At 41.8% G+C, this 21,138-nt stretch overlaps 1 protein-coding gene across 13 annotated transcripts in view; it reads left to right on the plus strand.

Moving 5' to 3' along the window:
- Positions 1–19,446, plus strand: part of LOC120558842 (ankyrin repeat and SAM domain-containing protein 1A-like) — a 74,477-nt gene extending 55,031 nt beyond the window's left edge. For 10 of the 13 annotated variants that reach the window (XM_039800120.1, XM_039800121.1, XM_039800122.1 and 7 more), the window contains 10 exons: positions 7,123–7,221; positions 8,671–8,817; positions 9,265–9,372; positions 9,543–9,713; positions 9,841–9,978; positions 11,000–11,071; positions 11,191–11,277; positions 11,740–11,877; positions 13,963–14,145; positions 16,460–16,694. In XM_039800120.1, coding sequence (XP_039656054.1) covers positions 7,123–7,221; positions 8,671–8,817; positions 9,265–9,372; positions 9,543–9,713; positions 9,841–9,978; positions 11,000–11,071; positions 11,191–11,277; positions 11,740–11,877; positions 13,963–14,145; positions 16,460–16,576 — 1,260 coding nt within the window. In that variant the 3' untranslated portion in view covers positions 16,577–16,694. Of the gene's footprint in view, positions 1–7,122; positions 7,222–8,670; positions 8,818–9,264; positions 9,373–9,542; positions 9,714–9,840; positions 9,979–10,999; positions 11,072–11,190; positions 11,278–11,739; positions 11,878–13,962; positions 14,146–15,739; positions 15,839–16,459; positions 16,695–17,015; positions 17,655–17,972 lie in introns of those variants that run through there. The other 3 variants (XM_039800130.1, XM_039800125.1, XM_039800124.1) reach the window with 3 other exon arrangements.
- The last annotated feature ends 1,692 nt before the right edge of the window (positions 19,447–21,138 follow it).

A 21,138-nucleotide genomic window follows, 5' to 3' on the forward strand; every position in this document is an offset into this window, starting at 1 on the left:
GTCCCAGCTGTGTTGGTTAGGGTTACATTGCAAAACTTACACACTGCTGTGTGTTTTCTTTTAGTTGTTGCTTTGCAAATAAATAATAAAATGTAATACATAAAATGTTATTACTGACGATTTGGCTGACATCTCCCAGGCAGCCAGAGCTTCTTCTCCTGTTACCAACATTCACTTTGGGAGTGCGTGCTAAAAGGGGGGCGGGGGGGGGGTTAACAGGAACACATTCCAAACTAGAAATGAGTCAAGTTATTGGTTGCATTAGAAGCAGGAAGTTTTACATCCAATCACCGTAATGATGTCAACACATAAATCAGACGACACACAGGCAGTTTGGTGATCTCCCTGATGTTGTGGTCTTGAAATAAAATCCTGAGTCCTCTTCATCCCGAGAAACAATGTGGTCGATTCCGAGACGAGACCAAGACCTTCGAAAAGTGGTCTTGGGACCAAGACCGGCATTGAGTACTACAGCACTGCCCTGTGCACATTGACCATAAAGTTATCTTCCTTCATGTTCTTTATGACCAGTGCTCCTGAAGGCCAGACTCTTGACACCTCTTGTGTTGCTTTGCAAATATTTGTATTTAAAGGTGCTCTAAGCGATGTCATGTGTTTTTTTAGGCTACAACATGTCCGCTGCCCAGGCTCCACAAATGGCAACAAAAACAAACTGGCCAACCTGCACCACCAAACATAACAAACAGCCAATAACCGACAAGAAGGATTTGGGGGTGGGGGTTGGGGGGTTAGTGCGCGGAAGGGAGGGGGAGGGGACGGGATGAGGAGGAGGGAGGGGCGAGCTAGCCTCCATTTTGTTTGGCAATACTTCGAACGTCAACAAGAAGTGACGTCACCCAACATCGCTTAGAGCACCTTTTTAAGTGTTTTATAACTGCAAATTAACGTTCACTTTAATGGGTTACCTTTGTAGCTGGCAATGTCATTTTTATTTACAAGGCACAATGTCAACCGAAGCCACATTTGTAACCTCAGAAGTCAGCACTTGATTCGGTCACATTGTGACTACGCTAAACTTCCTGCAGCCTAATGTGATCCCAATAGTGTTGAAGTTATATCGAGTTCATCTGCACTTCCGTTGCTTTGTCCTCCCTCTGTATATCGGAGTTGAAAGTGCCACAGGTGAGTCTCAGGCCTTTCCTTGTTTGGAGGTAAATTCTGCCCCTGTCAACACCATGGTTCATGTTTTTGTCTTTCCAAATGAAGGTCAGTGTTAACGGTTTGTTTTTTGTTAATTACGCTGTGTTAATTAGACTTGTAAATCAGGACTTCTTGGTCTCCAGATAGCAGATTTTGTCTTACTAAGCAACAGTGTTTTACTGTTAAGGATATCATTACAAATGTAGAAACTTCACCAGATGAATACCAGAATAGATGTGAATGTTTCATGCAACGGATGTATCCTATAGCTGTAGGACCCAGATGGGTCTGACTTATTTCGGTATACACTGGATACTTGCATGAATAATCTACTTTACATAACCTGAGTAGAGACTTCCCCCATTTCTCTGCCTCTCTCCTTCTCACCCGGTGGCATCAACACCCATTGTTCTGTGCTGAAGCCTCTGAAGTTCCTACCTCGGTTTAATCTTCCCACTGTCTTTAGTCTTTCACACTCGCACCGTCCTAAGCACTGAGTATTTTTTTTTTTTTTTCAAAGCAGAGAGCTGGCAATTTTACTATCTTTAAACACGGCTTACAGACCACCTGGCTTCCTGAAATCACTAGAGGATTTGGAAAAAAACCCGCTGAAGCCTTTAAACAGCATGTCCTTCTCTTGACCTTTTTTAAAGAATGACAAATTGTTCTCATTTGGAAAGGAGAATCAGCCTCGGAGTCACCTTGTCTTTGCTAAACTTTTCTAATTGTGTTAAATGTGCATTAGAGTGGATGGAACAGTACCAGGTTTCTTTGTTGGCACGGTTACCACGGTTCTTTTGTCTAATTGTATTAGTTGTACCAGACTTGTTTTATGTAGCCCCAAAATGTTCACTATTAAATAAATGTAATAAAGGAATTAGGATATACATACAGAAATGCAAATGCATACATTAAGAAATTGTGTAAAATATAGAAATTAACAAATAATTTGTCAAATAATTCAAAGCATTATTATGAGGTTTCGTCATCATTGATATTTTTGATTAAAGTTCCTTTTTATTTCATCGTATTTCGTATTCATATTTCATCAACTTAACTTAGATAGATAGATAGATAGATAGATAGATAGATAGATACCACACTGAATAAAGAATGCATAAAGTGCATTAACCCTTGTGTGGTCCTTCGGGTCCCAGTGACCCGAAGGACAACACAAGGATTATGTACTTCCCTTTACTTTGTTGAGAATTGCTCTCTAAACCCTGTTTCTTGTAAAGTAAGTAAGTAAAGTTTATTTCTAGAACACATTTAAACACAGTTTAAGCTGACCAAAATGCTGTACAAACAAGAACTAAGGTGCTGTATTAACCCTTGTTTAGAGAGCAATTCTCAACAAAGTAAAGGGAAGTACATAATCCTTGTGTTGTCCTTCGGGTCACTGGGACCCGAAGGACAACACAAGGTTTAAAACTGAATAAAAAACAGTACAGTGTGCAGATTGGATGTGCATTGGGTGTGCAAAATGGAGTTAATTATAAGTTATGTGTACAAAAAGATTTATTGTACTTTGCCAGAGTTAGAGAATGTAATTGTGAGTCCAGTTACAGTAAATGAGTCCATAAGGACCTCAGCAGCCTGTCAAGAGGTCATGTCCTTTTTCATTTTCAAATGGAAAAATTGAGCACCAACTGAGCCACGCAGTGCGCCAGCCTGCCTAAAATGATCTGTAAGCTTCTTTTAATCCTCTCGTGAGTATTAACATCATTGAAGAACCATGGTTGAAAAACAGCATGTCCGCTGTGCGTGGAGATCACTAATTAATCCGTGTTTACTCTGCCAGTCAGACTGCTGTGATCTCAGTCTATCCTGCAGGCTCGCTCCAGAAGTGGATCAATAACCGCAGTGATTGTATTGTGTTTGAGCCTCTTCTGAAACCAATTAGATGCTTTTTATCGACTCGTGGAGCAAATGTACGGATGAAACAGGCTCTGTGCGGGCCGTGCTGTTCTCCAACTCTCGCTGGTACTGACATGTAACGCTTGTCGAAACGAATCAGCTCCTTTTTCTCTCTTCTTCTAAGCACAGCTGTGACACGGTCAGCAAACAGAGCTCCAACTTTACTTTGTATTTGAGGCAACTCCATCACCTATGTACTTCTGCTGGGACATCACTTTGTTATGGAGCCGGCTAGATAAGCACAAATGTTCTTTACTTTTCATGCCAGTGTGACTCAGTATATACTAGAAGAAAAGAAAAAAAGAGCTTGGTTTTAATCTAAAAGTTTGTTTAGATTAGACTCTGTTGAGAGAGAGAGAGAGAGAGAGAGAGAGAGAGAGAGACTTTTTTCATCCCGAGGGAAATTTTAGGCATCCAGTAGCTTAGCTTAGACACACACACACACACATATATATATATATATATATATATATATATATATATATATATATATATATATATATCTATCACATACATAAAAATCACTCACAGAAATGTAAAGAGTTAACAATTTGTGAAGTGATTACAAAGGTCTGGTATGGACTGACCATTACAGTATACTTCTGTGCTGCATCTGTATAATCTCAATTCAACAGTGTGTCCTGCCTTTTTTTCTATCCTTTTATTGTTATTTTCTGCCATAAAATGGATGCAAAGCAGTTATGATGTTAAGAGTCAGTGCCACCAAAGCCTGCAGACAAATTGGAAATTCAGTAATGGCTTCATGCATTAAAAAGTCGAGGATTGGGAATGGATTAATTGGTTTTGCTGCTGGGGTAATGGTGGTGATGAATTGTTGCCCATTTGCTCGTTTGAAAAACATTTGAGCAGGAATTGGATGGAATACAGGGTTAATTTTTAAACTTTTTTTTTTTGCACATCTGTCACAATTTCCCCTTAGCCTTTTTTCGCAGGCCTGTGTGGTCTGTTAAGGACGACAAACTATGACTTTTAGTGCTGTTGGTCAGCCGTCCTTTAGAGAGTCAGAATGAGTGATCCGTGCCCTCCGGTCCCTGGCCTGAATTCAGAGCGCTTTTAAACCACAGGGACCGCTGTGGCTGTTCTCAGGAAAGACAGAGGAGAGAGCAGCATTTTAATGAGAGGAAAGGGAAAACCAGAGATGGATGGGCCTTACGCACAGATACAAAACCTCCCAGCTTACATTACTCTCGATTTAATCTTTTCACCCAAGTTGTGTTGATGTCAGCTTTCTTACAACTAATCACGTTTAGACCTGCTGAGCCTGTGGTATGGAAAAATTGGAACCACATTAGTCAGAATTTTTTCCCACAGAGTTGTCACCGCCACATCTCTCAAGTCACACTGTTTGTGTTTTCAAAGTCTTTGTGTGGGGGATGAATGGCTTATCAAGATAAAGCACAGGCGAATGTATTATTTATGTTGCAGGAGATGGGAGTCTCATCAACTCTGCTACCTTTTCAAAGACAAGATGATCCCTTTCAAGTATCTTTCCCCACATGAGGGTTCAGATTTAAAGTCCTGGCATTCAGTAGGTTTTAGTTCAGGTTACTTTCAGGTTATTACCACAGGTTCAAGTTCAGGTTAATACCACAATTTCCCTGAGCTCAAGGTGATGTCTCAAAACCCAAAGTTATGTAATATACAAAGACACAAAACAGAGAAAAAATGCTGGCAGTTAGCAAATAGTTAGCATTTCCTCGCTTGACAAAAGCATTAAACGGTAAATCCATTATTAAAATAGTGATTGATTTTTTGTGAATCGACTAGTTGATTAATGAACGGACTAATCATTTCAGCGCTAATGTTGTTCTTTACCAAACCCATATGGCCCAATAGGCCTTTTTCATTGCAGATGTTTTTGTTGAGAAAACAGGATTGGCTTTTTCACAGCAAACATTCTGACAAGCCATAATATCTGCAGTGAAAAATATATATTATTAAAATATGTTCTCTCCTGTGCTTACTTCCAGTGATGGAAACCATAAACAGCATCTTAAATGTCTATAAAGTGTAACGAAGAGAAAGCTTTATGTGCAACAAGACATAAAGCAGGCGCTCACATAAGCGACAACATAGCTGCTTTCAAACACATCTATTTAACAGTAAGAAGTGCAGAATACAACTCAGGGAGTGGGAGCAAAGACTGTAGATTGAGTCCGTTAGAGCTGCGTTTCCCCCACAGAGCCATTTATCAGTTAATATCCAGTGAGACAGTAATGCAATGATCCATGCACTGTGAAAGCGCTATTATCCATCCAGCTCCCCAAATAGTTTCAATCCCCAGTAGGAGAGGTAGCGATCGGCGTATTGCTGCTCAGAGAAAATGGGCTTTAAGTTGTCAGTTTAGTGCGAGGAATTAAAATAAAAAAAGATGCGTCACAATGTCTTGCACTCAATATGAGCTTTAACTAGGGCCGCTTTTCACTATATATATATATATATAATGTGTGTGTGTGTGTTTTCTTTCCCGTCTTTCTTTCTTTCGGTCTTCCTTTGTGTCTGTCGGTTTCTGTCTTTCTTACTTTCTGTCTGTCTCGCTGTATATCGGTTTCTGTCTATTTCTTTCTTTCTGTCTCTATTTGTTTGTCTGTCCATCTTTGTTTTTGTTTGTCTTTCTGTGCTTTCTGTTTTTCTTTCGGATTGTCTCTGTAATTTCCTGTCTGTCTGTTTTTTCTTTTTTCTTTCTGTCTTTCTCAAAATTCCAACAGACAGGCTGATGCAAACAAACTACATACTACATATTCATACGCTATAAATGTTGTATCCGTATAGAACTGTAGATCAGTGGATACTCAGCCAAATTGCAATTAACATTGTGATTCTACAAAGAGCATTACACAGATTACTCTGCAGTTCTTACCCTCACTGACGGACTCGCTCCTCCCCACTTCTCACCCTTTCCACCCCTTGTTTGCATTTACAGCGTCTGCATGAAAAACAGGCTGTCAGGTTTGACCTACAGACAGCTTCTATCCTGTGTGTGTGTGTGTGTGTGTGTGTGTGTGTGTGTGTGTGTGTGTGTGTGTGTGTGTGTGTGTGTGTGTGTGTGTGTGTGTGTGTGTGTGTGTGTGTGTGTGTGTTGTGTGTGTGTGTGTGTGTGTGTGTGTGTGTGTGTGTGTGTGTGATTAACTTGAGGTTCATATTGAAGAGTCAGCCACATGTGCCCTGAGCCGTCCCAGTTAGCCCCTGAGGCAGCAGCTCTCATGGAGCACCATGGTACTTCCCCACATGAGAAGTTGCTGACCCCTTCTTTAAAAGTAAATTAGTCAACAAGATGGATTCTTACTGACTTCCTGCTGGTCATCTGAGTGGTAATGCTTTGTAACAACTCATTTCTTTTGACTTGTCAGGTCATTAGATCAGCCAACAGGACAGTGCTAATGACGTGCAGTGTAGAAATGGGCTTTCCTGTTACACGTCAGGGTGTTTTGATTTATTTCTTTTCCAGTCACCTATCAATGCTCCGGCATTCTACCCCTCCGTCTCATATTGCTGACCACTCTGCAGTTCTGACATTGATTTATCGCTGCTTTCTCTGTTATCCGTTACCTGCCACACAGTCCCAAAGGTGATACCGTAACCAAAGATGGGTTTGACCATCACACACACACACACACACACACCCTATCAGTCCCCTCCTCCGTACACTTACATATGATTTAAGGGGTTATTGACGTGGCCCCCTTAGTACAGTCAGTATGTTGGGTCCCAGGGTGGAGTTTGAAGATCTCACTCAGGAGTAATTGACCTTTTTTCTGCAATGGCATCATTACTTGTGATCAATACCTACCCTGCAGCATGGGCTCTTCTCGTGGAGGATTCGTCTAAACTAGATGTTTTCGATTTTCATAGTTGATTTGAATGTAGTGTATATGATCATTTATTCATATGACTTTTTACATTACGTTGCAATATGTTTGGTCTAAAATTCATTGTGGTCTCTTGCATGCACCGCACAGTATTTACTTACTCACTGCTAGTGATTAAGGCTCATTTCATTTTTGTTTGTATTTTATTCTACAGGGGACCAATGTAATGGAGGACCAGGACTTGAGAGAGATTGGGATCACAGACCCAAGTCACAGAAAGAAGATCCTGCATGCAGCACGTTCGTTACCCAAGGTGACCGATCATTGATTATTACTTCAATGCTTATCTCAGCATTCAGTGTCTTCACTGAAAAGTTATTTCCCCTCTAAACTTTTCAGAAGGTTTTATTTAACTGTTTTTTGTTTTTTTACTTTGAGCTGAACTGAGAATATCCAATATTTCACCAAAGAGAGCGAAGACAAGAGAAAAGTCCAAAGAATGAATACAAATGTGTGCTGCAGAACTTTGTCATCTCACGCCCCTCAGATTTATCTTGTGACCCTTTTGATGAGCCTGACCCCTAGATTGAGAACAACAGGAATAAACTACCAAACTGTATATAAAGTAGATCTATCTGTATATTTAGAAACTAGCTCCTCCTCGTCCAGCCACAACAATAAAATGCTACTTACACATTCAACATGGCATCATGACTTTGCGTAAATATATACGGCACTTTCATAAAGCCAAATGGCGTGTTATTTTACGCCATTTTCAGCTATCCACGTGTATGATACACGCTGGAAACAGCTGATGTAAACAGACCCACCACGTGGCCTCGCCACGTTGCGCGAGAACGCGACGTACTATCGCGAGAACAACGTCACACGCCTGTCAAGAAAAAAAAATGGTTGAGTTTAGGAAAAGAACACAGGGAAAGGCTTTAGTGACAAAACAGTGACAAAAACACGGAAAATAACAACTAAAACACGCTTACGACAACAACAAATGGTTGGGTTTAGGAAAGAAACATTGGGTAAGGCTTATTAAAAACAAAACATTAAAAACAAAAAACGGCCGAAAAATCGCCACACGCGAGGCGCAAACCCGGCTCTCCCAGGTGAAAGCCCTGTGTTTTACCCATCCACCACCCTAACCTACCTCCTTACCCAATCCCTCGTTCCTTTTATACCACTCGCTACGGCGGAAATGGACTCTCAATATAGGCCAATGGCGGCCGATTTGCGTTGATATACACGCAAAAATGCGATTATGCGTCTTCATAACACGCAAAAACGGAATACAAATTGGCGTGTCATACATACGCCAATTCATGAGATCAGTCTGACACATTGATGCATCAATATTACCAATTTAATAATTTAATATATAAGAACACATCAGTTTCTGCAGAATGAGTACTTTTACTTTTGATACTTAAAAGTCCATTTATGTAGCTGATAATACCTTTGTACTTTTACTAAAGTGTGATTTTGAATGCAGGACTAATACTTGTAGTGGAGTTTTTTCACATTGTTGTATTGGTACTGACTACTTCTTTCACCACCGCAGTAGTGTAGATCTAACCTATAGCCTGCTACCTCCTTCAAGTCATGTACAAATATACATGTATGGTGTTATTGTGGCTACTTCCTTTTTAAAAAGACAGGCAGGAAAATTGGTTACAAAGGCAGCATATATGCCCAGATGTGGTACCGAAGCCCTCCAAGCACCAGTGAATGATGAACTCTTCTCCTTCAGGTGAAAGCGCTGGGCTGTGACGGAAGCAGCTCCCTCTCCTCTTGGCTGGAGAATCTGGGCCTGCACGAGTACTTGCACAACTTCCTGACCAGCGGCTACCGCACTCTGGACTGTGTCAAAAACCTGTGGGAGCTGGAGATTGTCAATGTGAGTCACCGTGACGTACACGCACTATGAGGAGTATCGGAGGGTGAAATTAGTTTTAGCAGAGCGTTCAAGAAAATCCAGGATAAAAGGAGAAGTTTGACAGGTTACTCTTTAGCTTCAGTTTTGGGAGGCAGGGAACTCAATTTCTGAAGGAAAATACACAGAACATTGGTGTTGAATATTGGTGAATAACTTTCCAAAGATCAGGAAAAAAAACAGTAATATTTATGGTAGTGACAGTTAAGTGTGCCACCTATCAATTTGGCACGGTTATGTAAATGAAAGGCAAAGATGCTTTAGTGAGAGTTATTCTAAAACTAGACATTTAGGTTCTCATTTAAGATTTAAGGTTGTTCAAGTTTCTTGGTATGCCTCCAACTTTCCAGCACCTCTGTTTCCTCAAGTGCTGCTCCACATGTTCACCAGATAATGTTCTTTGTCCTCCAGGTGCTAAAGATCTCCCTACTTGGGCACAGGAAACGCATCATTGCTTCCTTAGCGGAGAGGCCCTATGAGGAACCTCCAGTCAAGCCTCCTCGTTTGTCTCAGATCAGGGTGAGGAACTTTCTAATTAGTAAACGTTGTAATGCTTTTCTTCCTCTCAGGCTTGGTTTGTTTTCAGTACACACATCTTGGAGGGCATTTTATTTTTTGTATTTTTTTGGTGAAAGATGAAGGACAATCACTGTTATGACAACTAACCATGGCCGACTCTGTCTCTCCAGTGCCAAGACCTTCCTGGATCCCAGACCTCGTCCCCCCTCAATCCGATGGAGTCCTACACAGGACGCTCAATGGACCCTCTGCTGCCAATAGTAGAGCCAGGGAGGAAAAAAGTCCAAGATACTGACTATGACGTTACCCAAAGATATCGCAGTGAACGACACAGACCACACGTAAGTTTAGGTTTACCTGTATCTCTCATATCATTAGTACATTATGTCCTCCAGTGTGTTTCTTTTATGTGATGTAGTGATTATAGTGGGCCTCTGTCAGTCTTATAATGATACTTCTTTATTCCAGGAACGGTATGAAGAACGGCATCGAGAGCCCCGTCTGACCCTGAGGCCTCCAAGTCTGGCAGCACCCTACGCCCCGGTCCAGAACTGGCATCACCAACCTGAGAAACTTATCTTTGAATCCTGCGCCTACGAAGCCAGTGTACGTATTACACCCATGGATGCATTATAGACCTGGATGCAACGTTAATGGTGGAGCCCCGTTTATTCCTATGAGAGTTGCTCATTGGCGCATCCGGCAAAAAGGTTTCCAAGCTTCCGGGTTTTACTTCCGTGATATGTGACCACTGACTATGCGCAGTAGTGTTTGTCTCGCTGGCCCCGCCCGCGAGTTCCCGCTCAGCCCATCGACTTTACATTGTGGTCACCGGTTTTTAAATCGCTTTTCTCAGCTTGGGGGACATAAAAAGTCCATGGATTATAAATTCAGAATAGAAAGAGTCATAACCCACCTTGTTTGCAGTTGGACGTGTCCTGGCAGCAGTTTTACACACGTCTCTTTTACAATGGTGGTCTATGTTTACAATCCTTTCTGGGTCGCAGAGGGATTTCTCGTTGCAATACCGGCAGTGGCCACTGGACAAAATTAGCAGAGGGGCTGAGCTCTGTATGTGGAGGCCTGATTACACCTTTCTCCTTCCTACATGATGTTAGTCTGGCTATCACCAGACCAAGCTCAATCTTTTAAGATTGAACATTAGTCTGGGGAGTCTGCTCTGTATTTTCTACTGCACAGGAGACGTGATCAACGGGCACAGTTCAAATGACTCTGTACGCAATTGGATAGTCCTTCAACCAATCAGACCACGGCTTCCCCACGATCCGTGACGTAGCAGCGACAGCGGCATCAACGGGTTGCTGCGCTTCGGTGGCCGCTACGTTGAACGTAAACAAGAAGCTGCTTGGACGCTTCTCTATCGTCATCGTGGTAAACCCGCCAATAGCGCGCCAGGTGGATAAGCCAGTTTTGTGATTGGTCCCCACAAAATTTTAACTGAATTTAACTGTTTAACTGAGGATAGATAAATGTACAGTATTCCAGCCTGAGCTGCAGGGAGAAATCAAATCGCCGACAGATCGGGCTGGGTTTACCCAGTCGAACATGATGCTGTTTTCATTGAACATTTAAACCAACACTTCCTCTTTATCCTATTCCCTTGTAGTACCTCGGTTCGATGCTTATTAAGGATCTAAGAGGTACCGAGTCCACGCAGGATGCCTGTGCCAAAATGCGGGTACGTTTCCTCTCCAATCTCATGGGACAAACCACTGGACATAAATACAAAGACATATAGTATGAGTGAATGGTAATTCACCTTAATGTCCTTTCCGTCTGTGTCTTTATTTCCTCCAGAGGTCGACGGAACAAATGAGAAAAGTCCCTACCATCGTCCTCTCGATCACCTACAAGGGTGTGAAGTTCATCGATGCAGCCAATAAGGTTAGCTCCTGCATGCGCACACTGCCCCGCTCGGTGTGAAAGTTCACATTTTGACCCTACAGGTCTTGAACCCGGTGCAAATAACTATGTTTTTTTCATAATATTTTGAGAGTGTTCCAATCTAACATCATGCTGCTTCTTTTCGGTGATTTTAAATGTCATGCCTGCAAGTTTATGTCAGATTTGTTCATGTTTGACAAGTCTGCTCATATTGACATTTTATTTGACATTTATAAAAAAAAAAAGACATTGAAAGGTTGCCTTGGAAGCTCAGCCCGGTATTACTGTGTATGGCCACACTTCCCTGCAATGGCAATTTACTACTACTTTACGTCACATTTTTTCATAATGCATTAGCACTTATAGCATTGAAGTTCTGTGTGACATAGGTTGACATTGTGCATTTTTGTTATTTATAGTCTGTATGATCTATGTCTTATGCTGCCATTCTTCTCGGTGCAGAACATCATCGCAGAGCACGAGATCCGTAATATTTCGTGTGCAGCCCAGGACCCAGAGGACTTGTGCACATTTGCCTACATCACCAAGGACCTGCAGACCAGCCACCACTACTGCCATGTGTTCAGCACAGTAGACGTGGTAAGGAGACGCTCACTGTCCCGTCAGCTAATTCTGACACAGTCTGGATCAGTGGCAACCAGAGGTGTATAGTCCAGGTGCCAGAAAGTAGAAATCCTGTCCAGCAGCTGTCCCAACCATCACTAAACCAGCTCCTCTACCAGGTAGATGAGCTCGTTAGTGAAAACACCTGTTCTAGATGTAGAGGCAGATCCAAAAACATGGCAGGATTTTTACTTTCTGGCACCTGGACTATACACCTCTGGTGGCAACAAGGCCGGCCTGCTTGGTTCTTGCGGGGGCATGATTGTAAAGATTTACAAAGAATATGTTTACGGGATTCGTTTTATTATCTCATTGGTCCCTAACGCCCCCCATCAAATATTATGTAGGCTAATTGCCCCGAATATTAATGATTACGCCCTAATATAGGCCTATTATTGTTGTTACTATTGTTATCAAAAATAATCAGTAAATCAAATCATTGAATGACAAACAACACATGTATTAGTTTCCCAGGTATCAAAAAAGCCATGTGAATAGCAATATTTACAGTTTATTTTAAAAATGCAACCATTTGACATTCAAATTAAATAACAGCAGCCAATCAGAACTACTAGATATGTAACATTCAAACTATAATTAGGTATTATCAAAAGGCCTGCTGCATGGTGTGAACCTCCTTTTTTGGTTGTGAAGTGACCTTGGGTGTCATGAAAGGCACTTTAAATAAAATGTATTATTATTATTATTATTATTATTATTATTACAAACATTAACAGTAGCCAATCAGAAACAGCTAGCAATTTAACATTCAAATCTATTTTTCATTCAAATCTAAATCTCTAATCGAATTGTTCCAACGGAAAACAAGCTTGCATTTATGAAGAGGTAAAAGCAGGATTACACACACACACACACACACACACACACACACACACACACACACTTGTTTTGGTGGAACATGTGTACGTTCAAAAGTTGTTTTAGTCCTGCAACAGAAAACTCCAATTGGACAGATTGGACAGAGTCTAGCTAGCTGTCTGGATTCTGGATTTGCCCTGCAGAGATCTGAGGAGCAGTTAACCATAGTCCTCATAAATCCACCGGAGTTTAAAATTCCAACACAAAGATTTCTAGTCAGTGTTGGTAAATTTGAATTCCTCCAACATCATGTCCCGTACTTAAACCGAGGAGATGTGACAGCCTGCATCGTCAACACTGTTATCTCTAGACTGCCCTATCTCCTCAAAGTGTCACGCTTCAGTCGGGGCTGATGGCCTCCTTGTAGACACAGCGCTACTCTGGCCGTGATAACTAGCCCTCCGTTACCTACTCAATCCCCCCTGAGATCGTATGATTATCCCGCTAATCTGCCTCATAATGCAGCCAGGCTCGTTCCAGACTTAATTCCTCCAAATATGCTCCGTTTCCTCTGGGTTACTGTGCTTCTCTGAGCTCTGTGATGTCCTCTGTGGGCCTAAAAGAAGGGGGCTTCCCCTCAGCAGCAAGTGCTCAAGCAGTTTGATAACCATCAAAGGCAACAGCATTTGTGTCATGTGATGAGTTATTTTAAACTGTATTGATCATTCTGCTGCTATCAGCCTCCACCAGGCAACATCCTCGCCACGCAAAGGGGAAACGCAGAGCTGAGCGCTGCCCCAGAAGGCGAGGCAGTATTTGTCTCAGGGCAGATTCTTCATCGAAAGATGTGCTGATGATTTCTGAGCTTTGTGTTCTGTGCTCCCACCACGATTGCTTTTTCAACTTCCCAAGGCATGTAGTGTGAAGCTTCAATCCTCTGTCTTTAGACTGAGCTACTTCACATTTGGAAGCAGTCAGGGTATAACAATAGAGTGCAGCTTTAATACTAAGCTACAGCGAATGGATCCAGTTCAGGTACTGAGGGGAGCTCCTTGCTGCTGCACAATAGTCTCAAGATTACTGCCACTTCTCCTTGTTATGCAATTTTGTTTTGAATAAGTTTTAGGGAAAGAAACTGTGTTCTGATATCTTTTGCTGTCTCGCTAAAAACTGGGTGTAGCCGTTGTTCTCTAGGCTGGGAGACTCCAGAATACTTAATGGGGCTTTCTCCTTTCTGTATAGAATCTGACCTATGAGATTATACTGACGCTCGGCCAAGCGTTTGAGGTAGCCTATCAGCTGGCTCTGCAGGCCCAGAGGACCAAACAGCACCAGAACCTCCCAGTGGGACCCGGTTCAGAGGTCATCGAAACCAAGTCCAGCAGACCTGTACCCAAACCGCGAGGCAGCATACGGAAGTCGTCGGTAAGTTGGGACGTTTAAACTTTTTGTAGCACAAGACACCATATTAACATTGTAGGAATAGTTTATTGGCCACATTTTAACCCTTGTGTTGTCTTCCCGGGTAAAAAAGAATTAAGGTTTATGGGTTATCAAGTTCTTTTTTTGCAGGGGGGGGGGGAGGGTTCTTTACCACTACACCAACTTATTAGTGTTACACTTATTTTTTGGAATTCATGACCAATAAACCTCATTTATATGAAATCATACCTATTTTTTGAGTGCTGCAATCTGGAATTATGAATTATTTTGACTAATCGTTCAAATCAGAGTGACATATGTTGAGAGAATGTCAGACTGGTATATGACCAAGTTTAGTCAGGATACTGTTTTGAAACAATTTAATTTTTTCCCCAAATGCAATAACATTGAATAAAACACCCCAAATTAAATGAAAGTTAAGTGATCATTAATTATACTCAAAGAGTGTTTCTATGGAACCGTTCGTGTAATTCTTGTGCAATTTGGTTGAAAGAAACCCCAAATTCTGATAGAGGAACTTTGAAAACGGGTCAAATTTGACCCGAGGACAACAGGAGGGTTAATAGAGGCATTGCTAGAGTTCTGCTACTGCAGGGTATTTTCCTGAATTGAAATGCACTTTTCCTGTTCATTTGGCAGTGATTTCATGCTCTGTGTAGCACACATTGTGCTAACGTGGGAGAGGAGGCAAGGGGTGCGGTTGTCTCAATTTTGTCTGCCCGCAGTGTCAGACTTTAAAAACCTCTATCTGCAAAATGACATATCATATTTATGTCATGTGAAAAGAAAAGAAAAAAACAGAAAACTGCTATTTGCGAAACGTCTTCTAGTGTTAAACAGAAGCAGGAAGAGGTCAGAACTCCAGCAACACTTGCGGTATTAAAGTATAAAATACAACTTTTGTATACTGCAAATGCTGTTTTGTTTGCACCTTTTTAAAGTAGGTTAAGTTGTGGCAGAAACTCTTTTCTTCCTGAAGCATATCACACATTACAGGGTCATCCTGACACCTGATAATTGTGTTTTCAGACAAACCTCATTCCAGCCTTTTCGAATCAACCCCTCAAAACACATTAGACATTAGTCTTAAAACAGTTTTATCTGTCTACAGCTTTTCACACCATTATGATCACACTGTGCAGATGCTTGTCTGGCCATTAAGCATTGAACTATTAAGAAGTGAGCCTTGTGCTGAATATAAATGAGATAACTACACTTCAGGGACCAGTCGCACATCTCTCCCACTGTAGCTTAATGATGATATTTGCATTTCTTTTTTTTTTAACCTTTATTTAATCAAATGCCCTTTTGCCTCGCACACCCACACCTATAAGCTGCCCAGTATAACCACAGTCTGATCTGGGTTGGCTATATCTGATCACACTGTGGTTATACTGGGCCTCCGGTCTCATGCTACTCAAATCTATGTCAAATTCTCTCCTTTTTATTCTCTCTCAACCTCTCCTCCTGTCTGTGCCACTTGTGCCAATTTGCCTTCATCCTCTTTTCTCTCTCTCTCTCTCTCTATCTCTGCCTTCCTCTTCTCTCTCCTCCTGGCGGTGTTTATCTCTCCCAGGACTCTCCTCCTCTCAGCAGTCGTTGCTGTTACTGTTACACCTGCACCACCCATAGTCTGTCCTTCCTACCGCTGCACTCTGCCAGCCCTGCCGCCCAGGTGCTGCCTTCGCATCCTCATCTCCATCCTCTCACTCTTCCTCCTTTTTCCACTCACTGCCTTAAAAACCCCATAAGCCTCCATGTGTGTCTCCATTTCTTTTCCTTGTGCATTTATATTGCTGTTATTGTTTTACTGTTGTTTGTAGAAATATATACCTATGAGCTGCACTCTCCTACACTCAGCCACATGTGGACTGATGAATGCTTTGAATATAACTTTTGATTCAGGCGCCCCCTACTGACAGTTTGGCAGTATTACAAGCAATGTTTACATTCACAGAGAGGCACTGCATGGATGTCCTAAAAGTACGGTTTACTTTACTGATGTGATGACCCACTTGTATAAAAGTATCCACTCCTAAGAAAAGTAGAAGTGAAATAAGTCCTTTAAAATACACTTAGAGAAAAAAGTTACAGACTGACTCAAAAAGCTTTGAAGTTTAGGCTAAATGTCAACACGAGACATTGCAGCTGTCGGTGACAAGATTCTCTCTTGATTGATGGCAATGGAGATTTACACTGGAATTGATCTTTGAGACTGTGATTCAGTCCGACAGTTACTGACCAAACCTATATTTCGAATGAGTTCATTACGTAAGGTGTCTCCTTGTGTTTACAGGGGGAGATCGTGGAGCAGGAGGGGGATTCTCAGTCCCAGAGCAGCGCCACGTGGCTCGTGGACCCCAAGGAATCCAAGCGCACTATCAGCACTAAGTACGAGACCACAATATTCTGAGTGGACCTCTCTTCTTTCCAACTTCTGACCTCTGGGCCTGGTCTCACCCCTCTTCCTTCCCCTCCTTCTGTGTGCCTTTCACTGTGACTCTGCCTCTCCGTCTCTGGGCTGGACCCCTGCCCCCTTTTAGCCATCACTTGTGTCCTCATCTGACAACAGCACAGTCTGCGAGTGCTTTGCTCCTTGCTTGTGCTAAACCACCACCGCTTCTACACTATTCTATTGATTATTAGTGCAACCCTTCCGCTTTAGCAACCCTCCTCTGGCTGGTATCACTCCCACTTCCAGTCGCTGGTAGTCTCCTTCACGGTTATTCTCCTTGTATGCTTCCTGAATCTTCTGTGTACAATGCTTCCTTTCACCCCTTCCTTGTCAACATCCCACTGTTGCCTCTTGGTGATAAGCTCTTTTTTTCTTGGTGCTTTTCCTGCTCTATTAGGCGACGGCCACTCTGAGGCTTTTCACTCTGATCTTTCAACTCCTGACTCCTCCGAGTGCTGAGAAAACGAGATTTACCCCGACCAAGAGTGACCCATTGCACACATCCTGTACCTGGGTGGACATGTTTCCTGAGGAAAAACAAACTGGTCCTCTAATTCTATGCGTCAGTTGGGCTTTGACTGTTTCTGTTCGGTAGGATGTGGTGTTATGGAGGTTACACAGGATTTTCTAAGGGGAATATTTCTCACTGCCGATGGGGTGCTCGAAGCCAATGGAGGCTAAGATCCTAGCACTGTGATAAGGTCCTTTTTGGAGCTAATAAAGTAAGCATTTGGGGGGATTTTTCAGTGAGGAAAAAGGGGAACAGAATAGGGCATAGAGGCTTATATGGACTTGCATGTTAGTGGCCCTTGCTGCTCTAGAAAATAGACCGTTCCAACTGTCTTAAGACTGGCACGCCCTCCTCTGTCAATCAATCAGAACACCAGGATTTAAACCTGATGCTACTTCTGGAGTCAACTAACTGTAACTAAGCACTTTTTCCTCTTCCATCTTCCTCTGTCCTGTTTTTTTTTTTTCTTTTAAAAAAAATGCCTTCTATGTTCATCCTGTCAGCATTGCCTTTTTTTTTTTTTTTGCCAATCGCTACCATGTTAATATTTCACGACTGCTGGTGAAAAGAGTTAATCATTATAAGGAGGGGGTAATCCGTCACCATCACGCTGTTTTTGTCCATTAGTTCAGTGTCATTTTGACTTTATTTTAACCTCACTGCTTTGTGTGTGTGTGTGTGTGTGTGTGTGTGTGTGTGTGTGTGTGTGTGTGTGTGTGTGTGTGTGTGTGTGTGTGTGTGTGTGTGTGTGTGTGTGTGTGTGTGTGTGTGTGTGTGTGTGTGTGTGTGTGTGTGTGTGTGTGTGTGTGTGTGTGTGTGTGTGTGTGTGTCCCTTCCCTATAGCTGAACACTGTGGCCACTCCCAGCCAGTAAGAAAGGACAGGAATGAGCCCTGTTGCATGGTGGGTAGGATGTTTAGTGACCCACTTTGCATGCAGCAGAATCACATCACCAGTTGGATCAACCTAACCACAGTAACACACGAGCCTGGAGACAAACAGACGTAAAGCTTTCAACACTACACAGGCCACCGTAAAGCAAAGTAAAGTAATGCTTGCCCCAGAGTCGGATGTATTTGTTGTGCTTTATGCATTTCCTGAGAAATGAATCATTGCCTCCTAACACCGATCAGGCCTCCCTCATAGAGGGTTAGTGTTTACACTTTGAGGAAATGTACCTACGATGTCACAGTGCAGAACCTGTAGTTTTAAGGGGAAGTGACAGAGATGAGGAACATTACTGTTATGGTACAAAGGTACAAATGATCAGACCGAGATCTCGCACTGTATGAACACGCTCATTCCTGGATTATTCGTCCTGTATCCACACATTTGTAGCGTCTCTACATGACCATCAGCTTGTCATCCACAACATACATGTGTAACTGTGATAAACAATGAAATCTTGCACGGGAGGAGCTCTAACCAAACAAAAAAAAAGGGCAGAGGAACTGACACTACAAAAACTGTTTTATAATAATAATAATAATAATAATAATAATATAACGGGGTGATTTTTATTTGATTTGAAAGTTTTTGCTATATGTTTTAATTGTTTTTAGGACAACGATGTGTCCTAACGCTGGAACTGGATCAGGTGTGGTTCACTGAAGCTCTCTCTCTTTCCCTGCTCCTTTGTTCAGTTAATCTAGACGAGAATATTAACCAAACCTGCCATGCAGGCTGGTATGTCTTTAGATATTAGCTGCAGAACAGAACAATAAGGCACACAGCATGCTTCTCTTAGCTAACTCCCAGTATGTTGACTGTTAATGGTACTCTTTGGTCAGCCAATGTGTATATGGGTAGTCTGGTCGTTTTGATTTAACTGTTGTATATGTGGTACGTTGTCAGGCCAGTACGATAACTCTATGGTACACTGTCTTCAGCTCGCTGGTGTCGGCACCTTCGGCCATCAGCCTGGTCCCGTTCTGCTTTTGCACATTGGTAAGAATCAGGAGAGATATTTAGGGACTAATCTGATGACAACAATGATGAGAATGATATTGTACATGAATCTAGCGGTCTGTATTTTGATACTTGAATGATTTTTGCTTTTATAGATATCTATATATATGTATATGTCTGTATGTACGTATGTAATTTTTGACTTTTGTCAAAAGAGAGAAAAGGACTATGTCTTATAAAGTTAAACATATCGTGAATAAATACCCTGTGATTTAAAAAAAAAAAAAAAAAAGACTCAGAAGAGGGACCTCACTTCCGGAAAAAAAAAGATTGTAAATAATCTTGGGCTTCCAGTGTTTTTTAAGATTATTTTTCATAATTGTAAAACTAATAAATGGCGCAATTAGAAATGCTGACTCTTGACCCTTTATTTGTCCATTCACTGGTCTTGTTTAATGTTGTTGTGGAACGTTTTGCATTATTTTTCCCAATTTTGGCAGACTTTTTCTGTCAGATATAGATTTTTTATTTTTTTATTTAGTTTATTACAGAGACAGTGCATATTAATAAACATTTCTGTCAATATGCCAGAGTTAGCCAGAAGGCTATTTTTCATCTGCAGTCTCTAGACAGATGGTAAAAAAGTCACCCTAAAAGAATATAAAATTACGCATTTACATAACAGTATAACATGCAATTCTGCTGCAGGTGTCGCGGCTCAATACGGTCTCCATTTGTCAGAGGGTCAGTGGATGTGTCTGGATGAAATGTTTGGTCCCCGCCCTCAACGTCCATTTCAGAAACCTTTCTCTGCTGAAGGATGGACAGCAACCGCTCTGAGCCAATGCCTTGGACAGTCACATATCAAAGCTTCTTCTGACAGGCTGCCAGCAGCAGTGGCAGCAAAAACTGTCCTGTCCTGTTAGTAGTGTCCTGTACACTGTCCTGTGACTCCCATGACTGTCCCTTGACAGTCATGGAGTCACAGGACAGTGTCTGACTGTCCCGGGACAGTCATGGAGTCACAGGACAGTGTCTGGGAGTCACAGGACAGTGTCTGACTGTCCCAGGACAGTCATGGAGTCACAGGACAGTGTCTGGGAGTCACAGGACAGTGTACAGGACACTACTAACAGGACAGGACAGTTTTAGCTGCCACTGCTTCTCTAGGCTGCAGTGACAGTAGCAGTCCAGAAATCATTTTTATTGGGACTAGCAGTTTCCTACAGTATATATCTTTGCCTTTAAAGTCACTTTCCAGCTGTACGTGAATAACTCCTTGGATAAGTTAAGGGGTTTTCTTGCCCTGTTGGCTCCATTTATCCTTTAATACTGTTGTGACTTGACAAACTTTACAAGTCTGAAACAATATGTTTTGTGACCTTGTTTATTTTTTATCAGCTCAGATTAATTGAAATATTTCTCTAGTACATTTTTTAAACTGCATTGCCCCAGCTCTAGGTTGTGCATTGACATCATTTTCTTGTCTTTGTCAGAAGGGAAATGGGTCAACAGAAGACAATTACAACTATAATTCAAATGCCAACTGCTGTAAAATATGTCAACAATGACAACTCCTTGAACTGTTGGCTCAGTAATTCTGAAATGTTCGTGAATGTTTAAATAACTGGTAAAATATGTTTTGGTATTATTATTTTTTTTCCTGCTGTCAATATCTTTGATATAATGATGTGACTGTTGGTATGGGGGAAAAATGAACTTTCTGTAATGCTGTGTCTTTGGCCAACATCAACAGAACCACAGATGATGATATCTGGGGCAGATATTATGAAATTACACATCTGCTCATTTTCATAAGATATGCAACAGACGTCACAGATGTATGCTGCTGTTCCTGAAATGCAGATGGCTTGTTGCATGCTGATTATGAGGCTGATATTTGCAGACAGGCATGCTTTGTTCACAAACTCCGACATACCAAACTGACACAAACTATTCACAGCATGCAGCATTTCTAAGGATACACAAGTATAAACAGGACACAATTTTATGGTGCCACATTCTAATAAGGCACTATAATGGACACGATGTAATTATATTAACTCTAAACTTTATAGATTGGTTATAAGGTTTGGGATTAC

Source organism: Perca fluviatilis, chromosome 5 (genome assembly GCF_010015445.1).
Source record: "Perca fluviatilis chromosome 5, GENO_Pfluv_1.0, whole genome shotgun sequence".
Lineage (NCBI taxonomy): Eukaryota > Metazoa > Chordata > Actinopteri > Perciformes > Percidae > Perca > Perca fluviatilis.